The sequence below is a fragment of the Alosa pseudoharengus genome, unplaced genomic scaffold (assembly GCF_046254945.1).
Source record: "Alosa pseudoharengus isolate Yale_2024_CS ecotype anadromous, Long Island Sound unplaced genomic scaffold, YU_APseudo_1.1 YU_APseudo_1.1_scf_19, whole genome shotgun sequence".
In the NCBI taxonomy this organism is placed as follows: domain Eukaryota; kingdom Metazoa; phylum Chordata; class Actinopteri; order Clupeiformes; family Clupeidae; genus Alosa; species Alosa pseudoharengus.
The window spans coordinates 463,554-487,285 of NW_027468657.1; the positions used below are offsets into that span (position 1 = coordinate 463,554).

The window sequence follows — 23,732 nt, forward strand, 5'->3', positions numbered from 1 at the left end:
GAGTAACGCATGATAGAGTAACACGCCCCTGATAGAGTAACGCACCCCTGATAGACTAACGCATGATAGAGTAACGCATGATAGAGTAACGCACCCCTGATAGAGTAACGCATGATAGAATAACGCACCCCTGATAGAGTAACGCATGATGGAATAACGCATGATAGAGTAACGCACCCCTGATAGAGTAACGCACCCCTGATAGAGTAACGCATGATAGAGTAACGCACCCCTGATAGAGTAACGCATGATAGAGTAACGCACCTCTGATAGAGTAATGCATGATTGAGTAACACGCCCCTGATAGAGTAACGCATGATAGAGTAATGCATGGGATCGATGCCCCTGATAGAGTAACACACCCCTGATAGAGTAACGCACCCCTGATAGAGTAACGCATGATAGAATAACGCACCCCTGATAGAGTAACGCATGATAGAGTAACGCACCCCTGATAGAGTAACGCATGATAGAGTAACGCACCCCTGATAGAGTAACGCATGATAGAGTAACGCACCCCTGATAGAGTAACGCATGATAGAATAACGCATGATAGAGTAACGCACCCCTGATAGAGTAACGCACCCCTGATAGAGTAACGCATGATAGAGTAACGCATGATAGAGTAACGCATGATAGAGTAACACGCCCCTGATAGAGTAACGCACCCCTGATAGACTAACGCATGATAGAGTAACGCACCCCTGATAGAGTAACGCACCCCTGATAGAGTAACGCATGATAGAGTAACGCATGATAGAGTAACGCACCCCTGATAGAGTAACGCATGATAGAGTAACGCACCTCTGATAGAGTAATGCATGATTGAGTAACACGCCCCTGATAGAGTAACGCATGATAGAGTAATGCATGGGAGCGATGCCCCTGATAGAGTAACGCATGATAGAGTAACACACCCCTGATAGAGTAACGCACCCCTGATAGAGTAACGCATGATAGAATAACGCACCCCTGATAGAGTAACGCATGATAGAGTAACGCACCCCTGATAGAGTAACACATGATAGAATAATGCACCCCTGATAGAGTAACGCACCCCTGATAGAGTAACGCACCCCTGATAGAGTAACGCATGGGAGCGATGCCCCTGATAGAGTAACGCGCCCCTGATAGAGTAACGCATGATAGAATAACGCACCCCTGATAGAGTAACGCATGATAGAGTAACGCACCCCTGATAGAGTAACGCATGATAGAGTAACGCACCCCTGATAGAGTAACGCATGATAGAATAACGCATGATAGAGTAACGCACCCCTGATAGAGTAACGCACCCCTGATAGAGTAACGCATGATAGAGTAACGCATGATAGAGTAACACGCCCCTGATAGAGTAACGCACCCCTGATAGACTAACGCATGATAGAGTAACGCACCCCTGATAGAGTAACGCACCCCTGATAGAGTAACGCATGATAGAGTAATGCATGATAGAGTAACGCATGATAGAGTAACGCACCCCTGATAGAGTAACGCATGATAGAGTAACGCACCTCTGATAGAGTAATGCATGATTGAGTAACACGCCCCTGATAGAGTAACGCATGATAGAGTAATGCATGGGAGCGATGCCCCTGATAGAGTAACGCATGATAGAGTAACACACCCCTGATAGAGTAACGCACCCCTGATAGAGTAACGCATGATAGAATAACGCACCCCTGATAGAGTAACGCATGATAGAGTAACGCACCCCTGATAGAGTAACACATGATAGAATAATGCACCCCTGATAGAGTAACGCACCCCTGATAGAGTAACGCACCCCTGATAGAGTAACGCATGATAGAGTAACGCATGATAGAGTAACGCACCCCTGATAGAGTAACGCATGATAGAGTAACGCACCTCTGATAGAGTAACGCATGATTGAGTAACGCGCCCCTGATAGAGTAACACACCCCTGATAGAGTAACGCACCCCTGATAGAGTAACGCATGATAGAGTAACGCACCCCTGATAGAGTAACGCACCCCTGATAGAGTAACGCATGATAGAGTAACGCATGATAGAGTAACGCACCCCTGATAGAGTAACGCATGATAGAGTAACGCACCTCTGATAGAGTAACGCATGATTGAGTAACGCGCCCCTGATAGAGTAACACACCCCTGATAGAGTAACGCACCCCTGATAGAGTAACGCACCCCTGATAGAGTAACGCATGATAGAGTAACGCACCCCTGATAGAGTAACGCACCCCTGATAGAGTAACGCATGATAGAGTAACGCATGATAGAGTAACGCACCCCTGATAGAGTAACGCATGATAGAGTAACGCACCCCTGATAGAGTAACGCATGATAGAGTAACGCATGATAGAGTAACGCATGATAGAGTAACGCACCCCTGATAGAGTAACGCATGATAGAGTAACGCATGATAGAGTAACGCATGATAGAGTAACGCACCCCTGATAGAGTAACGCACCCTTGATAGAGTAACGCATGATAGAGTAACGCATGATAGAGTAACACATGATAGAGTAACGCATGATAGAGTAACGCACCCCTGATAGAGTAACACATGATAGAGTAACGCACCCCTGATAGAGTAACGCATGATAGAGTAACGCACCCCTGATAGAGTAACGCACCCCTGATAGAGTAACGCGCCCCTGATAGAGTAACGCATGATAGAGTAATGCGCCCCTGATAGAGTAACGCATGATAGAGTAACGCACCCCTGATAGAGTAACGCATGATAGAGTAACGCACCCCTGATAGAGTAACGCATAATAGAGTAACACACCCCTGATAGAGTAACGCACCCCTGATAGAGTAACGCGCCCCTGATAGAGTAACGCATGATAGAATAACGCATGATAGAGTAACGCACCCCTGATAGAGTAACGCATGATAGAGTAACGCATGATAGAGTAACGCACCCCTGATAGAGTAACGCATGATAGAGTAACGCACCCCTGATAGAGTAATGCACCCCTGATAGAGTAACGCATGATAGAGTAACGCACCCCTGATAGAGTAACGCACCCCTGATAGAGTAACGCATGATAGAGTAACGCACCCCTGATAGAGTAACACACCCCTGATAGAGTAACGCATGATAGAGTAACGCACCCCTGATAGAGTAACGCACCCCTGATAGAGTAACGCATGATAGAGTAACGCATGATAGAGTAACACACCCCTGATAGAGTAACGCATGATAGAGTAACGCATGATAGAGTAACGCACCCCTGATAGAGTAACACATGATAGAATAACGCACCCCTGATAGAGTAACGCACCCCTGATAGAGTAACGCATGGGAGCGATGCCCCTGATAGAGTAACGCGCCCCTGATAGAGTAACGCATGATAGAGTAACGCACCCCTGATAGAGTAACGCACACCTGATAGAGTAACGCGCCCCTGATAGAGTAACGCATGATAGAGTAACGCATGATAGAGTAACGCACCACGTCTGTCACTTGGGCTGGCACATTCTTGCCAGTTTAGAAACAATGGGAGTTTGTTTATAAATGGGACATTTGGTATAGGTATGGACTGGTTGATTAAATGTTTCCAAATTGCATATGTTGAAAATGGCATTGTATTGTGGCCTTTGTATGTAAGGTGGAAAAACGTTCCATGTATATTGAGCATGCCGTGTCCGAAAGAGAACGCGGTTATGGTATGGCTTAATGGTCTATGGAGAACGCGGTTATGGTGTATGGAGAACACGGTTATGGTCTATGGAGAACGCGGTTATGGTATGGCTTAATGGTCTGTGGTGCAAAGCATAACGTTGGGGCAGTTGGGGGATTTCTTGTGTGTCTTGTGGGATTGCTTCCACTGTGCCTGTATGGTGGACTTACCTGTGGTATGCCTGTCTTCTGGGGTGCAAAGTTACAAACAGGGGTGTAGAAGGTGGTCAGGGCGCACTCCCGTATAGGAAGCGCTCATTTAGGCAGGGGGGTTTGGGTAGGGTTTATTAACCTCATTACTAGTCTTATTTAGTAGGTGTTATCAGTGTGTTTTTCTTCGTTATAAATGATGAATTCCTAATGTGTACATACTGAACTCATGATGAATTCATAAGGTACAAACAGTAAACTAATTCGTAATTCCTTATCTTTACATACTGAACACATGATGAATTCATAATGAGCTAGAGATTAGGTCAATGTTACTTTAGGTAAACTGCCTCACTTATTTCATTGGCAATGCAATGTTATTCAGACTTCATCTTTTAGGCTTACTGTCCCAGCTGTTAGACAGACAGTACTGTGTGCAATGATGTGTTGTGTCTGTGACAAGTGAACCTTCTTGTGGTATCTACAGCTGAATTAGTTTACTGCTTGTACCTTATGAATTCATCATGAGTTCAGTATGTACACATTAGGAATTCATTATTTAAAACAAAAGAAATGCACTGATAACACCTACTAAATAAGACTCTATTAATGGGGAAAGGGATATTTGTTAATCCTTAAGTAATGTTGAAAACATATTTAATAATGATGAATTAAGTGTTTGTTAATGCGTAATTAAGTTTAGGTGTTTGCTTGTTTTCTAACAAAGTGGGCATTGCATGTTGTAAGTTAATTTTGCTAATGTCAGGCTTCTAGATGTTCTGTGGCTAACAGTAGTTTACGCTGTGAAGTGTGCCAGGTTTATTTTTTCGCGGCATCATAACTTGGCATAACTTGGTAACTTGGGTGCTAAGATGTTAATGACTTGCTTGATATAAAACCATGCATTTTGAGCACAGTCCAGCATAGAATGCGAACCTGCAACTGTAGTATGCAGAGTAATCATACTAATGCTTGGAATGCTGCAACTGTAGTATGCAGAGTAATCATACTAATGCTGTAGTATGCTGTAGTATGCAGAGTAATCATACTAATGCTGTAGTATGCAGAGTAATCACACTAATGCTGTAGTATGATGTAGTATGCAGAGTAATCATACTAATGCTGTAGTATGCAGAGTAATCATACTAATGCTGTAGGATGCAGAGTAATCATACTAATGCTGTAGTATGATGTAGTATGCAGAGTAATCATACTAATGATGTAGTATGCAGAGTAATCATACTAATGCTGTAGTATGCAGAGTAATCATATTAATGCTGTAGTATGCTGTAGTATGCAGAGTAATCATACTAATGCTGTAGTATGCAGAGTAATCATACTAATGATGTAGTATGCTGTAGTATGCAGAGTAATCATACTAATGATGTAGTATGCAGAGTAATCATACTAATGCTTGGAATGCTGCAACTGTAGTATGCAGAGAAATCATACTAATGATTTAGTATGCTGTAGTATGCAGAGTAATCATACTAATGATATAGTATGCTGTAGTATGCAGAGTAATCATACTAATGATGTAGTATGCAGAGTAATCATACTAATGCTTGGAATGCTGCAACTGTAGTATGCAGAGAAATCATACTAATGCTTTAGTATGCAGAGTAATCATACTAATGATGTAGTATGCTGTAGTATGCAGAGTAATCATACTAATGATGTAGTATGCAGAGTAATCATACTAATGCTTGGAATGCTGTACCTGTAGTATGCAGAGTAATCATATTAATGCTGTAGTATGTAGAGTAATCATGCTAATGCTGTAGTATGCAGAGTAATCATACTAATGCTGTAGTATGATGTAGTATGCAGAGTAATCATACTAATGATGTAGTATGCAGAGTAATCATACTAATGCTGTAGTATGCTGTAGTATGCAGAGTAATCATACTAATGCTGTAATCATACTAATGCTGTAGTATGCTGTAGTATGCAGAGTAATCATACTAATGATGTAGTATGCAGAGTAATCATACTAATGCTGTAGTATGCTGTAGTATGCAGAGTAATCATACTAATGATGTAGTATGCAGAGTAATCATACTAATGCTGTAGTATGCTGTAGTATGCAGATTAATCATACTAATGCTGTAGTATGCAGAGTAATCATACTAATGATGTAGTATGATGTAGTATGCAGAGTAATCATACTAATGCTGTAGTATGATGTAGTATGCAGAGTAATCATACTAATGCTGTAGTATGCAGAGTAATCATACTAATGATGTAGTATGCAGAGTAATCATACTAATGATGTAGTATGATGTAGTATGCAGAGTAATCATACTAATGCTGTAGTATGATGTAGTATGCAGAGTAATCATACTAATGCTGTAGTATGCAGAGTAATCATACTAATGATGTAGTATGCAGAGTAATCATATTAATGATGTAGTATGCTGTAGTATGCAGAGTAATCATACTAATGATGTAGTATGCAGAGTAATCATACTAATGCTTGGAATGCTGCAACTGTAGTATGCAGAGAAATCATACTAATGCTTTAGTATGCTGTAGTATGCAGAGTAATCATACTAATGATGTAGTATGCTGTAGTATGCAGAGTAATCATACTAATGATGTAGTATGCAGAGTAATCATACTAATGCTTGGAATGCTGTACCTGTAGTATGCAGAGTAATCATATTAATGCTGTAGTATGTAGAGTAATCATGCTAATGCTGTAGTATGCTGTAGTATGCAGAGTAATCATACTAATGCTGTAGTATGATGTAGTATGCAGAGTAATCATACTAATGATGTAGTATGCAGAGTAATCATATTAATGCTGTAGTATGCTGTAGTATGCAGAGTAATCATACTAATGCTGTAGTATGCAGAGTAATCATACTAATGATGTAGTATGCTGTAGTATGCAGAGTAATCATACTAATGCTGTAGTATGCAGAGTAATCATACTAATGATGTAGTATGATGTAGTATGCAGAGTAATCATACTAATGCTGTAGTATGATGTAGTATGCAGAGTAATCATACTAATGCTGTAGTATGCAGAGTAATCATACTAATGATGTAGTATGCAGAGTAATCATATTAATGATGTAGTATGCTGTAGTATGCAGAGTAATCATACTAATGATGTAGTATGCAGAGTAATCATACTAATGCTTGGAATGCTGCAACTGTAGTATGCAGAGAAATCATACTAATGCTTTAGTATGCTGTAGTATGCAGAGTAATCATACTAATGATGTAGTATGCTGTAGTATGCAGAGTAATCATACTAATGATGTAGTATGCAGAGTAATCATACTAATGCTTGGAATGCTGTACCTGTAGTATGCAGAGTAATCATATTAATTCTGTAGTATGTAGAGTAATCATGCTAATGCTGTAGTATGCTGTAGTATGCAGAGTAATCATACTAATGATGTAGTATGATGTAGTATGCAGAGTAATCATACTAAGAGTAATCATACTAATGCTGTAGTATGCAGAGTAATCATATTAATGCTGTAGTATGCTGTAGTATGCAGAGTAATCATACTAATGCTGTAGTATGCAGAGTAATCATACTAATGATGTAGTATGCTGTAGTATGCAGAGTAATCATACTAATGATGTAGTGTGCAGAGTAATCATACTAATGCTTGGAATGCTGCAACTGTAGTATGCAGAGAAATCATACTAATGCTTTAGTATGCTGTAGTATGCAGAGTAATCATACTAATGATGTAGTAAGCTGTAGTATGCAGAGTAATCATACTAATGATGTAGTATGCAGAGTAATCATACTAATGCTTGGAATGCTGCAACTGTAGTATGCAGAGTAATCATATTAATGCTGTAGTATGTAGAGTAATCATGCTAATGCTGTAGTATGCTGTAGTATGCAGAGTAATCATACTAATGCTGTAGTATGATGTAGTATGCAGAGTAATCATACTAATGATGTAGTATGCAGAGTAATCATACTAATGCTGTAGTATGCAGAGTAATCATACTAATGATGTAGTATGATGTAGTATGCAGAGTAATCATACTAATGCTGTAGTATGATGTAGTATGCAGAGTAATCATACTAATGCTGTAGTATGCAGAGTAATCATACTAATGATGTAGTATGCAGAGTAATCATATTAATGATGTAGTATGCAGTCATCATACTAATGCTGTAGTATGCAGAGTAATCATACTAATGATGTAGTATGCTGTAGTATGCAGAGTAATCATACTAATGCTGTAGTATGATGTAGTATGCAGAGTAATCATACTAATGCTGTAGTATGATGTAGAATGCAGAATAATCATACTAATGATGTAGTATGCAGAGTAATCATACTAATGATGTAGTATGATGTAGTATGCAGAGTATTCATACTAATCATACTAATGATGTAGTATGCAGAGTAATCATACTAATGATGTAGTATGATGTAGTATGCAGCAGACATGTGGACTCGAGTCAGACTTGAGTCATGATTTTATTGACTTCAGACTTGACTTGATAAAATTCTGCATGACTTGCGACTCGACTTGGACTTGAATACTATTCACTCGAGACTTGACTCGGACTTTGCCTCTTTGACTTGTGATGACTTGACATGTCTCGAATCAAAAACTAAATTTCCTGATCGTGGACCAGTCACCCCAGAGACGCTTTCCCTCCGCGACTAAAAAAAAAAAAAAAAAAAAAAAATTGCGGAGACAAGCGGCCAGAGCACAGTTCAGTGCTGCCGCTACCCCCACACTTGTTACGCCAAGAGACCGAGGAAGGACCAACATTTAGCCAATAAATAGTAGCTTTACTGCAAACTGATTCACACTCTTGTTAGAGAACGTTTAATGTTAAAATGCACCAACAGCATGTTACATAAAGATGATACTTTTCGAGACCTCTCCATGAAGATCCAATTTGAACTTATGCTAGCCTACTGCATTTAATTGAGAACGCATCTAAGCACGCACGAGAGGGAGAGAAAACGAGTAGGTTCCAGCTGGCTTGTCATTGTTGATGATAATTGATATTTTCTTTTAAATATAAGAAACGTATAAAAGGAAATCGTGAAGGCAACAAATACGAGATTAGAGGAGATTGCGAATTTATCCAGTTCTCACTGGCCTACTGTTATAAACTATGAGATCCAGGTCACTATATAGTATGACATACTAGCTGCACTCACTGTGATTTGGAAAGTGGACAAGAAGAGTTGTCTTTGCCTTTGTGTAATGGAACTGGTGAGTCTTGAAGTATTCTATAATTTATTTACATGAAGCACATGATATGCAGATTGAAACGCATTCCACTCAGTTACTGTAGCTAGGTGGCTACTGGCTACCAGGCTCATAGGCTAATTCACTTTTAATTGCAAACAGAAAATGTCCAGCAAGCGTCATGTCATACATACTTCTCTTTCCAAAGGAATGAAAGCTGTTTGTGCCAACTTAATATCATGCTTATCATTGTTAATATTGTGCTATACATGTGGCACAAACAATGTTTGAGTTTGTGGACTAGTCATAGGCTGAATGGAGCTGGTAAAAAAAGATCATTATGAGAACGTGTGGACAGTGGCACAATGGGCTTAAAATGAAAGTGCACCATTTACAAATGAGATAAACAGCATCAAATGTGTAGTATTTCTTAAGAAATTAATACTTTAAAACAAAATTACTGTCATTATTATCTTTTAAATAATATAAAAGTGTTGGCTTCCCTTATGAGTCGCCACTGGCAGACAGCCTAATAATAATATAATACCGATAATAATATAATAATAATAATAATAATAATTGTTTGCAGGCAAATCTGTGGCATAGCGCAGTGAAATGCCATCAGTCAAATTATTACTCATCCTTACAGTGGGCTCCGCAATTTGGAAAAACAATATATATATATATTTTGTACAGATTACTCAGGTACTTGAATTTCCCCTGGGGATCAATAAAGTATCTATCTATCTATCTATCTATCTATCTAGGTATGCACATGTGTATATTACACAGGTATGCGCATGTCGTAAAAGATTGCAAGACAGAAACATTGAACATGTTTAATCTGTATTTATAAAAAAAATACTGTGGATTAGATGTAAGTGCTAAAATTATGATCGATAGTCTAATAATGGCATTATTAAGTGAAGAGTACCTGATGACTTGTTTAGGACTTGAAAAAGATTGGGACTTGACTTGGACTTGACTGCTAAGACTTGGGACTTACTTGTGACTTGCCAAACAGTGACTTGGTCCCACCTCTGGTATGCAGAGTAATCATACTAATGCTGTAGTATGCAGAGTAATCATACTAATGCTGTAGTATACAGAGTAATCGGTAACGCTTTAGAATAACATGTGCTTATTAGGTATTAACAGTGCATAATAAGCAGTTAACAATTCATTACTAACAGTTAGTTAACTGTTGTTATCCTTTAATAACATTAACTAACTGTTAACACGCAGCTTGTAAGTGTTAATAAGCAGCCTTTTAGGTTACTTACAAGCATATTTGTTAACAGTTGTAAGTATTAACAAGCAGCTTGTTAATGCTTGTTAATGGTGTATAAGACAAAGAGGTGGATAACTAATACGCTTATAAGACCTTTCTTACCTATTTGTAGTAAATTTTGCAGCCCCCCAATCTAAAGCGAGGACCATGTAGCCTATAGTTCCACAAGCCCAACCTTCTATCTCTCTATCTAGCTTGGTTTAGCTGTGAGAAATGCACCTTCAAAATTGTTGCAGTGAGCAGGAATCGAACCCCGGTCTCCTGCATCAAAGAGTTCATCGCTACTTATTGAGCTACACTACTTTTCTTGTACAGCTGATGAAATTGTTTATTTTGATTCTATATTCCGAAGTGCTATATCACACTAGCTATGCTTTTTACAAATATGTTTCTGATGGAAAAGTGGTGTTTAATTAATGCAGAAACAGACCACGAATGTTCGCCTCTGTTCAAGGCAGACTGAAACATGTTTCAAATCGATCACGAACGTTCGCCTATGTTTGCAACTTTAAACCAGAGCTTTGAATGCACCCACTTATCGTCTTTAAGCCTCGGTTGCTAGGTAACCAAACTATATACAAAGCTGGCATATCTTTAGACTGCTGACAAACTGACAAACTGTTTTATGCGTTCACTGAACAAAGATTATGGAAATTAAACACCACTTTTCAATCAGAAACATATTTGTAAAAAGCATAGCTAGTATGATATAGAACATCGGAATATTTTCCATCAGCCAATTAGGAACAGTAGTGTAGCTCAACAAGTAGCGATGCACTCTTTGACGCAGGAGACCGGGGTTCGATTCCTGCTCACTGCAACAATTTTGAAGGTGTATTTCTCACAGCTAAACCAAGCTAGATAGAGAGATAGAAGGTTGGGCTTGTGGAACTATAGGCTACATGGTCCTCGCTTTAGATTGGGGGGCTGCAAAATTTACTACAAATAGGTAAGAAAGGTCTTATAAGCGTATTAGTTATCCACCTCTTTGTCTTATACACCATTAACAAGCATTAACAAGCTGCTTGTTAACACTGACAACTGTTAACAAATATGCTTGTAAGTAACTTAAAAGGCTGCTTATTATCACTTACAAGCTGCATGTTAGCAGTTAGTTAATGTTATTAAAGGATAACAACAGTTAACTAACTGTTAGTAATGAATTGTAAACTGCTTATTATGCACTGTTAATACCTAATAAGCACATGTTATTCTAAAGCGTTACCGAGTAATCATACTAATGATGTAGTATGATGTAGTATGCAGAGTAATCATACTAATGATGTAGTATGATGTAGTATGCAGAGTAATCATACTAATGCTGTAGTATGCAGAGTAATCATACTAATGCTTGGAATGCTGCAAGCTTATCTACTATGATTACATTTCTGCCATGTTGTTGTCTCACTTCAGAGTTGTGTATCTGCTGTCAGATATGTCATACATCCCACTGTAGCTTGTTTACTTTGGCTGCACACTGTCCCAGTAACATTAGAAATGTGATGCATATGCATTTGGGTTTAACAGCACAGAACGGGCAGAAATACGAGAGATAACGTGATAATGTAAAATCTTGCTAGGACAGTCGACACTCATGAGATAACGTGAATGTAAAATCTTGCTAGGACAGTCGACACTCATGAGATAGACAAATAGATAGATAGATAGATAGATACTTTATTGATCCCTAGGGGAAATTCAAGGAGAGATAACGTGATAATGTAAAATCTTGCTAGGACAGTCGACACTCATGAGGTAACGTGATAATGTAAAATCTTGCTAGGACAGTCCACACTCATGAGGTATAAGTATAAGTATAGTATAAGTATATATACTCTTTTGATCCCGTGAGGGAAATTTGGTCTCTGCATTTATCCCAATCCGTGAATTAGTGAAACACACACAGCACACAGTGTACACACAGTGAGGTGAAGCACACACTAATCCCGGCGCAGTGAGCTGCCTGCAACAACAGCGGCGCCTGGGGAGCAGTGAAGGGTTAGGTGCCTTGCTCAAGGGCACTTCAGCCGTGCCTACTGGTTGGAGGTAACATGATTATGTAAAATCTTGCTAGGACAGTCGACACTCATGAGAGTTCATGCTTTGTTTCATCGCTGGATTTTAGGATATATACAGTGGGCATCGCTTTCAAATGGCCACTTCAGTCGCGCATTACGAGGCGTGAAGCTTTAGTACCACTTTCAGCCACTGTGCATCGCTCTGCCACTGTACATCGCTCTGCCTGCCGCCCCTACTGAAAAAGCAGGAGACTTGCCGAGAGTAATCCCAGCCTACGAATTCAATAACAAAATAAATAATGCATAATTAAACATTACCTCGATTTAGGCTACTTGGGTATGTCTTAAGGCTTGACTACACGGTGGTAACGAAAATCGAAGTCGAAATTTGCTGTCTACATTATTGTCAGTGTTGGGGGTAACGCAGCTACGCAAATCAAAACAGTGGTGTGATAATTGAGCCAGTAGAGAAATAACTATCTGGCGACGTTTTTAACAGGCTACGCAATAGAGGCTTAGGCAACTATGACCCACGTTTTGGTTTCGTAAATTAATTTGCCCTACTTCTTGACTGCAATGTAGTCAATTGACTCCTTGACATATCATTTATATTTTTCTGTACAATAAACAAATAGGCCTACATCTGCTTTATGCCGCAGAATTACATTCATATTTGGCTGACTTCTGCAGACGCGCAAAAAAACACTGCCAGGCCATCCTTAAAAATATTTTCGTTTGCCGTAACCTGACCGACCCTGTCAATTTAGAACCGACCCAAATATGTATTTTTTTCCCCTTTTAGTCCAACCGACTTGCCGGTTGTAAACTTGCGTTAAGACCGACCTATTTTTTTTTACTCTAAACAACCAATACAAATAAAATACTATTTATTTTAGTAGGCCTAAGTATTGTGAATATAAATTGCCTACATACAAAGATAGATAGATAGATAGATACTTTATTGATCCTCAAGGGGAAATTCAAGGGTCTCAGTAGCGTAGACATAACACACAACATGCATTTACAAAAGAAATGGTAAACATTAGTATAAGTATAAACATATAACTAAACTCCACTGTACAATAAAGTCAGTAGAAGATAAGAATCTAACAAACTAAATACTGAATACACTATATAAGTTAAATTAAGAAAGTCCAATGTGCTTGAGGGTGATCAAGCATAAGACGCTTGTAGTGACAGGGCCAGGACTGGTGAGGTGCTAAAGGGAGTGAGTGTCGTGATGAAGGTGCAAACAGTAGTCCAACCATAGTCCTTAGTTGTGTGTGCCTGGCAAGGTGCTCAAGAGAGTGGGTGTCATGGTGAAGGTGCAAAAAGTAGTCCAACATTAGTCAACAGTGCAACAGTAGGGTCTAGAGACCAGCATAAATAATATAGTCAAATAGGAGAGTAAAGTGTAATGTAAACAAGGTAAAATAAAAACTATTTCAGTGCAAGAACGGGTTGAGGTAACAGTGTAGCAGTAAAACAGTAGTGAAAAACATTAGGCTGTGTACAATAGTAAAACAGTAGTAAGCAGTAGTGGGCAGTCAGTACTCAAAAAACATGGACATGGAGAGGGTGGAGAGGCAGACAGACTAAGCAGAGAAGTCTCTCTCCTCTCCCCTTTAGTGAGGCATTGAACAGTTCAATGGCCCTAGGAACAAATGACTTCCTCAGCCTTTCAGTTGTGCATGGCAGTGAGAAAAGTCTCCAGCTGATCAAGCTCTTTTGGTTTTTGATAGTACTGTAGAGCGGATGACATTCATTGTCCAAGATGTAGATCAGTTTGTTTAGGGTCCTTTTGTCAGCTATTGAAGTGATGCACTCCAGTTCAGCTCCCACTACAGAGCCAGCTTTCCTTACCAGCCTGTCAAGTCGCCCCGCATCCTTCTTCTTTGTGCTTCCTCCCCAACATACTGTAACGTGACTAATCTGAATCTTTTATTTTAAATTTAGAGATTCAATTCTCTCTGGGGTGCCAGGCAGTATTTGCTGCCAATTCAAATGTAGCCACCTTTACAGCGAAACTATCACACAAATCAAACAACACAAATACGTTTTATAAGTTTCAAATCATATATTGTGATAGTTTAAATTAAACCAAAAATATTCATACACAACTTAATCAATAACCCTCCATACAATCGAAAATAAAATGACATTTAAACAAAAACAGTATGTATGAAAGAGTATGAAAGAGTCTGAGTCACTGAAGGAAAGTGAGTTGTGGAATATGTTGAATTAGTTGTATACTGGTGGAAGGGAAACGTGAACTCGGAGATGAGTGTTGAGTTACCAGCGGGAGACTAGCCAGGGGAACTGCAGAGTAGGCCTACGACTTGAACCAGGGATCTTCACAACACCTCGACAAGAGAAAGGAAAACCTCTTGTCATGCGGCCGATCCATTCCGTCGTGCGCAACACAAAGTAGTTTGAGCCGGTCCTATTTTGCTCAGGATCCGCGCTGCTTCAAAGTAATTCCTCAAAGGGATTAATCCACAAGGGTACGATCCAAGGAATCCAATGTAACTTAACCAGTGTGAATGTTCTGTTTCAAATTGCTCCCGCCATGTCTCACATGCCCTCGGTAACTACTCTCTCCGATAGAGTTTCCTGTATTTAGCGCTCTCCTCCCGCAGGTTAGGCCAAGCAGCCTTTTATCGTCAGCTGACTGCGTGACGTTAACAACCCCAATTGCGTTTAAGCAACCCGGTTGGATAAGCCTAAAGTAATATATACATTTTTATTATAAAGAATATGGAGCGGTCCGCTACAATACCACTGCATAGAAGAGGACGCTGGCAACAACAGACTGGTAGAACATCCTGAGGAGCTTGCTGCACACATTGAAGGACCGCAGCCTCCTCAGGAAGTACAGCCTGCTCTGTCCTTTCTTGTAGAGTGCATCAGTGTTGGCTGACCAGTCCAGTTTATTGTCCAGGTGGAGACCCAGATACTTGTATGTGCTTACCACCTCCACATTGACCCCATCAATGGAGACTGGTAGCAGAGCGGGCTTAGACCTTCGGAAATCCACCACCATCTCCTTGGTCTTTGAGGTGTTAAGTTGAAGGTGATTGAGTTTGCACCACTGCACAAAGTCCTCCACCAGGCTCCTGTACTCCTCCTGCCCGTTCCTGATACACCCCACAATTGCAGTATCATCAGAAAACTTCTGCATGTGGCATGACTCGGTGTTGTAGCGGAAGTCAGATGTGTACAGGGTGAACAGGACTGGAGAGAGCACAGTTCCCTGTGGCGCTCCGGTGCTGCTGATCACAGTGTCAGAGAGGCAGTTCTTCAGTCTGACGTAGGCTCTGTCAGGATTACAAGTACAGGACCCATGCGCAAGACTCTTTCTAACCAAAAACACACTTTATTAACTAACAAACTTTACAAACTACTTACATACATACAGGACTTGGACTCAACGAAACAGAGAGACGATCCGCCAAGGAACAGAGAAACAGGTAGAAATACACATACCAATTAACAGAAAGACAGAGGACTGGACGAAACCAACAAGACAACAACAAGGAACAGGTGAGGAGGCAGAACTGGAGGGAAAACAAACGAGACAGGAAGCATGACCAAATAAGGAGATGGGGCGGAGACAAAGACAGGTGACAGGCAGGTAACACAAAGCACATGGGAAACAGGCAAAAACAAACACAGGAAAATACACAAAATGGCCACCAGGGTGGCACAAACTCAAAGGTCCGGGCCAGATCCTGACAGGCTCTCTTAAATAAAACCCTGTGGGGTCATTTCTACACCATTGGTTTACGCATGTCACACTATGGCCTGCTTCGTTTCATTCACACAAACATCTCGACTCAACCCTTATTACTTGACACGAAGCTCTGGAAGAACTGTGCCCAGAACTGTGCCCAGAGTAGCCTACACAACTGTTTCACCAGCACATTTAAATGACTTGACTAAAACCGTGCATAACTGGAGTTACACCTGTTATCTGAGCAGTCTTTATGTCCTCATGGGGAATGAAAGAAAAAGTTTGAGAACCACTGGCTTAACAAGTTACCCGCAGTCCAGAACACACAGAATATTGCAACAAAAAGTTGCCTTTATAATCAACTACTATTTGTTCCAACAGCATTCAAACAAAGCCTTTATAAAAGGGAAAAGAATATATATTCCATAAGAAGTAAAATAAAATACTGTTACTTTAGTAACTGTATCCAAACTTCAGCTCCCCGCGTCTGTGACAGGCAGACGTGACACCGCTAAATTCTCAGCTTGTTTATACCCCACACTTAACGCGTAAGACCGCTAGGCCCATCACTGTGGGGTGCGGTAGCCTAGCCTACTCTCTGGGATTTAAATCAAGCAATATAGCCATACAAATGTTTCAAAATGAGTAATTTCGGCTTTGTCTGAACTGGCCATTGTAGGCTACGTAAAAAATAAACAAGTAGGCATAGTCCCTATCCAATGATATCGGCAAATGTTTGTTTTCCAAAGTAAGAATTTCACTTCACCATGCACCTTCGACAATGAATAGCTCATTACACTTATGTTAGGCTCAGTGTTGGGCAAGTTACTTCAAAATCGTAATGTACTATGCATTAGTTATTACTGTCATTTAAAAGTAATTTGTTACATTATAATATTACTGTCTCTGAATTGTAAGGCATTACACTACTATTGCATTACTTTTAAGTTACTTTCACCAAAATATCTAGAAATATGGATTTGCCATTCTAAATGCAGTTTATTACGCTTAATGCAGCTTGCTCTTCCAATGGAGGGAGATGTGGTATAGCATAATGACTGAGCTAGGCTTAAGGCAGTAGAATGCAATAGCCGCAGTGCTCATAATGCAATACAAGGAACAATCATAGTCAGAATGTTAAAAAACGACAAAAGGTCAAAGTCTGGTAAATTGTGATAGAAATACTGTAACTTTAAGGCCTAGGCCTACTCATTAAAATCAATAGAGAGCCTACTATATTGTAAATCAAAGCTTAAAGGAACCGTATGTAAGATTGTGGCCAAAACGGGTACTACAATCACTTTCAAATTACTGTAGAGTGGTGTATCCCCTTCCCCTCCCCTCTGACTGGCAGAGTTGGCAACCGGATGACAAAACACTACTGACTTTGTGATTAGTAGATAGGTGGAGGGTGGCGCATTAGGCCAAAACACAACATGACAACATCAACATCAGTTGAGGGCTGCAACTTCACTTTTTAAATGACAATATCCTGGCCAGACTACTGTTGTCAGTGATAGAAGTATTTGAAATGAACATGATTTCTTAATGTCTAGTGACATATCAGGGCAATTTTATGATTAATTGAAATACAATTTTTACATACGGTTCCTTTAATAAAGACATGTCAAGATGGTGGCCTGCTGGCCATTTCGGTGCCCTAAGTGAGTGGCTTTGAGTGAGTGACATTTAAATGATAACTCAAACACCTAAAGTAAAATAAAAGGCCTATTATTTACAGACCATTACTGTGTATTTTTAAACATTAATTTCTGAAGAAATGCTGTTTTACTTATAAATGGTGCACTGTCACTTTAAGAGCATTGATCTTTACGTTGTCATAATGCCCTTTTGCCAGCTCTTGTTTACAAGCCTTATTTGTTTGAGTTACATTGATAGCACAATATTAACAATAATATGCACAATGTTAAGTTGTTTTAAGCAACCTTCATTGCTTTGGAAATGGAAGTATGCAATGGCATGTTGCTTCACATTTCGTTTTGCGAATACAAGTGAATTATGAGCCTGGTATCCACCTAGCTATCTGAATGGAATGCGTTTCAGTCGACTCAGCATATCATGTGCTTCATGTAGCCTAAATGCTTGGAAAACGAATGATTGAAGACCCACCAATTCTAGTACTACGTGGTGATTGAGAGAACCCAAAAGGTATCAAACTTGCATGTAACATCGTGTTAGTGCATTTTGACATTGTAAACGTTATTGATGAAGAGTGAAACGCAGTTTGCAGTAAAGCTACTATTCATTGGTTACATTTGGGTGCCCCCTCTGTCCTTTGGTGTCCTACGCAAAGTGCGTGATGCACGTGGTGGGAGCGGTGGCACTGCCATGCTACACAATCTTTTTCTGCATTTCTATCCCTTTATTCTCTTCAATTTAAGTTGACAGCACAAAGCTGACATGCACAACAGCATAGTTTGTGTTTTATCAAGAATCAAAAAGATTAGCGTGGCACTACTTTAGATGTTTCATTAATTTACTTGTGCTATTTCGCGAGCTGAGAGATCTTTCGGTTTCGCACACAAATGGCACTAACTATTATGTTCTTCATAGCCTTGTCTCTGACAAGCTGAAAATAATGAGCGTAGGCTTATGTTCATCCCGCAAATAGAGTCCGCCTGCGAGTCTGCTGCAGCCACAGTCATATTCAACCAGTATCAGGAGGTAACGTTCTACTATTTTGCGCGGATTTTTTCTCCTCTGTTGTTCTCGCGTGGTGTTTGCGAATATGTATCAAAACAAAACAAGCACTTAATTTTGGGTTAAACTGCATTGTAACGCGCGTTACTAAAGTTTGTACCGAGTAAATATTACCCAATTTTTTTTTTGTAATGCCTTACATTACCGCGTTACCGCAAACAGCAATATATTACAGTAATTACATTACTTTTGTAACGCATTACTCCCAACACTGGTTAGGCTACTGTTGAACGTAGGCCTAACTGGTATAATTACAAACATTATTCGGTGTCCTAAACACTGGCATTTTATGGCATTGTGTCATGTAAGGTCGTTGCAAAATCTAGAGAAATGTGTGAGGTGGTCAGCGGGGGACAATTGAGACACACATTGGATTGTGTTATTACTTGAACATTCCACACTATCCACAGCTGTGGTATCGGGGGCAGGAGGATTACTGTTAGCGCAGGCTTTATATAAAATTCTTCAACAGAAGGCCTGCCTCGAATGCAGGCTTGCCCAAAATAAAGGCCTGTAGTTTGCGCAGCCTACAGTAAGTAGGTTAAATAACAGACCCGCCACAATGTGCGGTGTGATGATTTTTTACGAGCAAGATGTTTTTGGTGCTCTGCATGTTCTTAAATAACAATGATCATCAGTAGCCTAATATTCAACCATTATTTTGTGTAAATGGGCTATGCATTGGATTAGACACCAGGAGCCATATTCTCAAAGCCTTTTATCTTACCACTAGGAGTAGGCTACTCCTAAATAGCAATAAAATATTTTAGCTATATGAGTTTCTCTTATTAAGTTATTCACAAAGCCTTTCAGACCTAGGCTACTCTTAAGTAAGGGAAAATGACAACTCCTGAACAGATTCTGGAGCTGAGCGCTCTAGAATCTTTGACTAACAGTCTAAGAGTGAGTGAGTCTTCGTTGCTATGGATGACGTTATTACTCATGCACTAGCTTGACTGAAGTGACCACCTTGATTGGCTGATGATTGTAACGCGGGAATGATTCCAAACACCTCCCTTGTGATGAGTGGCAGGTGACAGGTCTGAGAATGCGTGCGCTACACAAGGACGGAAGATGATGAATAACTGAATAAAAAGGCCTAGCCTAAATGAATCAAGAGTAAGGCAAAACAAATAGCCTAGTAGCCTAATGAAACATACGGATTGATGTAGTATCTTTGTAACATTATTAAATTTATCTGTTACTATGCCTATGCCTAGCCTACGTTTGCAAAAGAGAACATTTTAATTTGATTCACAATAATGTTACATTTAATTTACATGTTGACAATGAGTAGCCTAGTTTTGGTTGTTGTTGGTGGCGTTATTGCATGTTAGTTATGCCTACAATGCAAAATTGCTTCCTCACGATTGGAAGCTCTTGTAGCCGCATAGGATTTCAAAACAGGCGAAATGCCACAAAACCGGTTTGTGAATAGGTCTGTGAGTTAGGAGTCCTCTTGACTTCTTTTAAGCTGTCACAGCTGGTGGGAAGGTCTGATTTGTTGGGGGCAGGGCCGGATAAACTGGGCACAAATGTCTGATGTCCCCCCTGCCCCCCAGTCAACATGAATCGGGTGGTCAGTTAATAGGCTATGCCGAAATAGTAACATTTTGAATATTAGTGTCGGGTGAATTAGGAAATGTTCTCAAAGTAGCCTTATGGCTTAAAGCTGCTTGGGATCCCCCCTGTCAAGCAATATAACCATACAAACGCGCGCACTCATTGTTTCAAAAGGAGTAAGGCTTTGTCAGAACTGAGCTGTGGACGGCACGGCACGGTATGCCCAATAAATTAACGCAACGCAACACAACACAGACCCTGCTTCTCTCGCGTCAGTCACTGACATGAACGAAACACAGAACCCGCTTCTCTCACAGCAGTCACTGACAGTAACCTAGAATAAATGCATGGGGAAAAACACTTCCCCATGACAAAGACATCGTAAAACACTGAAAGTTAATATTTTGTCACTAGCAACATACATCTGTCCTTTGTCAAATGTATTATGTTCCAAGTAGCCTATGCGTAATTCTGCTTCATAAAGTTGAACAAATACATATCCTTATTTCACAGAAAAATATAAATAGCCAGTTAGGGTCTACAGTGCAGAGTTGGTAAGTTATGGTAGGCAAACTTGCAGTGAACATACAAACAGGGAAAATTCTTTCTCTTGTAGCTGAGTAGCCTCAGGTGCGCACGTAGACATAAGGCCGAACATGCAAGCGCCAATGAATCGTGCTCTCACGACAATCACGCCGTTAAACTTAAATAGGTTAACATCACTCTAAGTTCGCCTTCAAGCAAGGAAAACGATGATTTGAAGACATCTGTTTCGTTGGAAGGGCAAGGGGTAGCAACAGGGCAACACAGAGACAGGCCCGATGGCAGGGCTGTTATGAGAGTATTCAAATATGGAATATACTACGGGAAAACATTAAAACGGCAAGACAGCGGGGGGAGTTAAAATACGTGAGAAACACAGAAAAAGTTGGCATGCATTGTTTCGGTCCCCGTGCACAGGGATTATTTGTCATATTATTAATCTCATATGAGTATTTGTGAAATTGTGCAAACAGGTGCAACTCATTTTAAAAGGAAGGACTGGTAGCATGCAAGCTCACGGGAAAGATTGATTTAAGAACGTTATCACAGTGTGTGGCTGTGGCGCAAAGCAGCGCGGGCGGAAGACAGAAACAATTAGCAGGGGAGGGTCATGTCTTTTTTAACAATTCTGTCGGAGGGTCATTGAACAATTTCTAGCAAGCAAGGGAGGGTCATGCAACTTTTGACTGAAGCACTCAAAATTCCTCCGGTGGCCCCTTCAATAAATAACGAACAGTCCCTAGATTGCTGCTGGGCTATATGTCTTGGTTCATGTCTGTTAACAACTCATTGCCGCCAAACGCGTAGCCTATCTCGCGGTTGCATCCATTACAAACAAACATGCAATGTGAACGTCTGGGATTGGGAAGAGCACTAAATGCTCTACTGAATAAGCACAAAGTCAAACCTTTAAATGAAAAACACTCTTTAATAATCAAAAAAAATAAACCGCTAATGAAGTAAACTTGTGACCATCAAAAATCGTTTATTGCCTGTAACTCCGTGATAACAGGACGTAACAGGAAGGCATTTGGCTGAGCAACGGAGGTTAATATGCTCTATATTTTGTCCAAATGATGTCTGTCTATCATCGTTGCACTCGGAGAAAACCAGAATGTTTAATTTGTCCTGCGTTTCTTCTACGGCTGCAAACGGGATTCACTCGCAGTTAACCAAATATTTCTTTATTAGGGCAGGGCAGGCATATTTCTGGCTATTAAATTATTTCTAAACCAGTCTGCTAAAGTCTGTAGTGAAGTCTGTGTAGGGTTTTCCAGCTCCATTTCTTTTTACGAGACACCCTGCTCACTTGAGCCATCTACCGGTTGTTTGGGTTGTTGCAGCGTCTCACTGGAAAAATACAAATTAAAGTTGCGTGATACCGCGTGATCCCACGCGCGGACCACGAGTGAAGCTGGCCAAGTCGAAGCACTGCCCACTGTAGCATCCGATTGCATTCCGACCTACAATCAACTGTTCTTGCGGGCTTCTCTCTCTGCATGCTGTGATGTTCCCTCTGCATGTTGTAATATTCTATGTGATGTTCCCTCTGCATGTTGTGATGTTCTCTGATGTTCCCTCTGCATGGGGTGATGTTCCCTGTGATGTTCCCTCTGCATGTTGTGATGTTCTCTGATGTTCCCTCTGCATGGGGTGATGTTCCCTGTGATGTCCTCTCTCTCCATGTGTCTGTCCAGGTGCTACGTCAGCAGTGACATGGTGAAGCTGGTGACAACGGTGGGGGGCTTTGCGCTGGTGTTTGTGTGTAACCTGGGCGTGCTGGCGGTGACGCTGCGGCTGATGCTGCAGCTGCGTGAGAGTGGCGCCCCCTCTGGTGAGCAGCGGCGGCGCGGGCGTGTGTGCAGGGATGCGTGCTCGGTGATGGCCATCTCCTGCATGCTGGGCGTCACCTGGGGCCTCGTTCTCTTCTCCTTCAACCAGCTCACGCTGCCTGGCATCTACCTATTCTGCACACTCAACTCCTTCCAAGGCAAGTTAAAAAAATAATGTAAATGTAAATGTAAATGTGTGTGTGTGTGTTTTTGTGTTCTCCAGTGCTGTTCATGTGTTCTGGTGCTCATGTGTTCATGTGTTCTGGTGCTCATGTGTTCATGTGTTCATGTGCTCATGTGTTCTGGTGTTCATGTGTTCATGTGTTCTGGTGTTCATGTGTTCTGGTGTTCATGTGTTCATGAGTTCATGTGTTCTGGTGTTCATGTGTTCATGTGTTCATGTGTTCTGGTGCTCATGTGTTCTGGTGTTCATGTGTTCTGGTGTTCATGTGTTCTGGTGCTCATGTGTTCTGGTGTTCATGTGTTCTGGTGTTCATGTGTTCTGGTGTTCTGGTGTTCTGGTGTTCTGGTGTTCTGGTGTTCATGTGTTTATGGTGTTCTGGTGTTCATGTGTTCATGTGTTTATGGTGTTCATGTGCTCATGTGTTCATGTGTTCATGTGCTTATGTGTTCATGGTGTTGTTTCTCCATCTCCTTCTCACTCTACAGGCTTCTTCATCTCCATATGGTTTTGCGTGTCCAGACTCTCCCCGAATTCAAAGAGTGAAAACAGCACTGAGACACATAGCATGCAAGGCTAGGATGATGGAGTCACACACACTCATATAAGTTAACATTTCATCACCCAGTTAAATATACTACCTATAACCATGGCAATAGGCAAATCTTATCATCATAGTAAAATATGTTGCCCTATTTTCTGATGTTGGCCATGTCCAGGTTAGATGCAAGAGCACAGGGGCGGAGTGGCAATCGGGACGGTCGGGAGTTTTCCCGGTGGGCCGGCCGAGGTGCGGGCAGGCCCTCAAACTTTCATCGCGGCCCTGCGTCGTACATGA

General features: G+C 40.7%; 1 protein-coding gene across 1 annotated transcript in view; it reads left to right on the top strand.

Annotated features, from left to right (window-relative positions):
* The window catches only part of LOC143132142 (adhesion G-protein coupled receptor G5-like), a 158,488-nt gene extending 135,014 nt beyond the window's left edge, over positions 1–23,474 (top strand). Inside the window, exons 13-14 of the mRNA XM_076291475.1 lie at positions 22,579–22,871; positions 23,383–23,474. Coding sequence (XP_076147590.1) covers positions 22,579–22,871; positions 23,383–23,474 — 385 coding nt within the window. The remainder of the gene's footprint in view (positions 1–22,578; positions 22,872–23,382) is intronic.
* Positions 23,475–23,732: the final 258 nt, after the last annotated feature.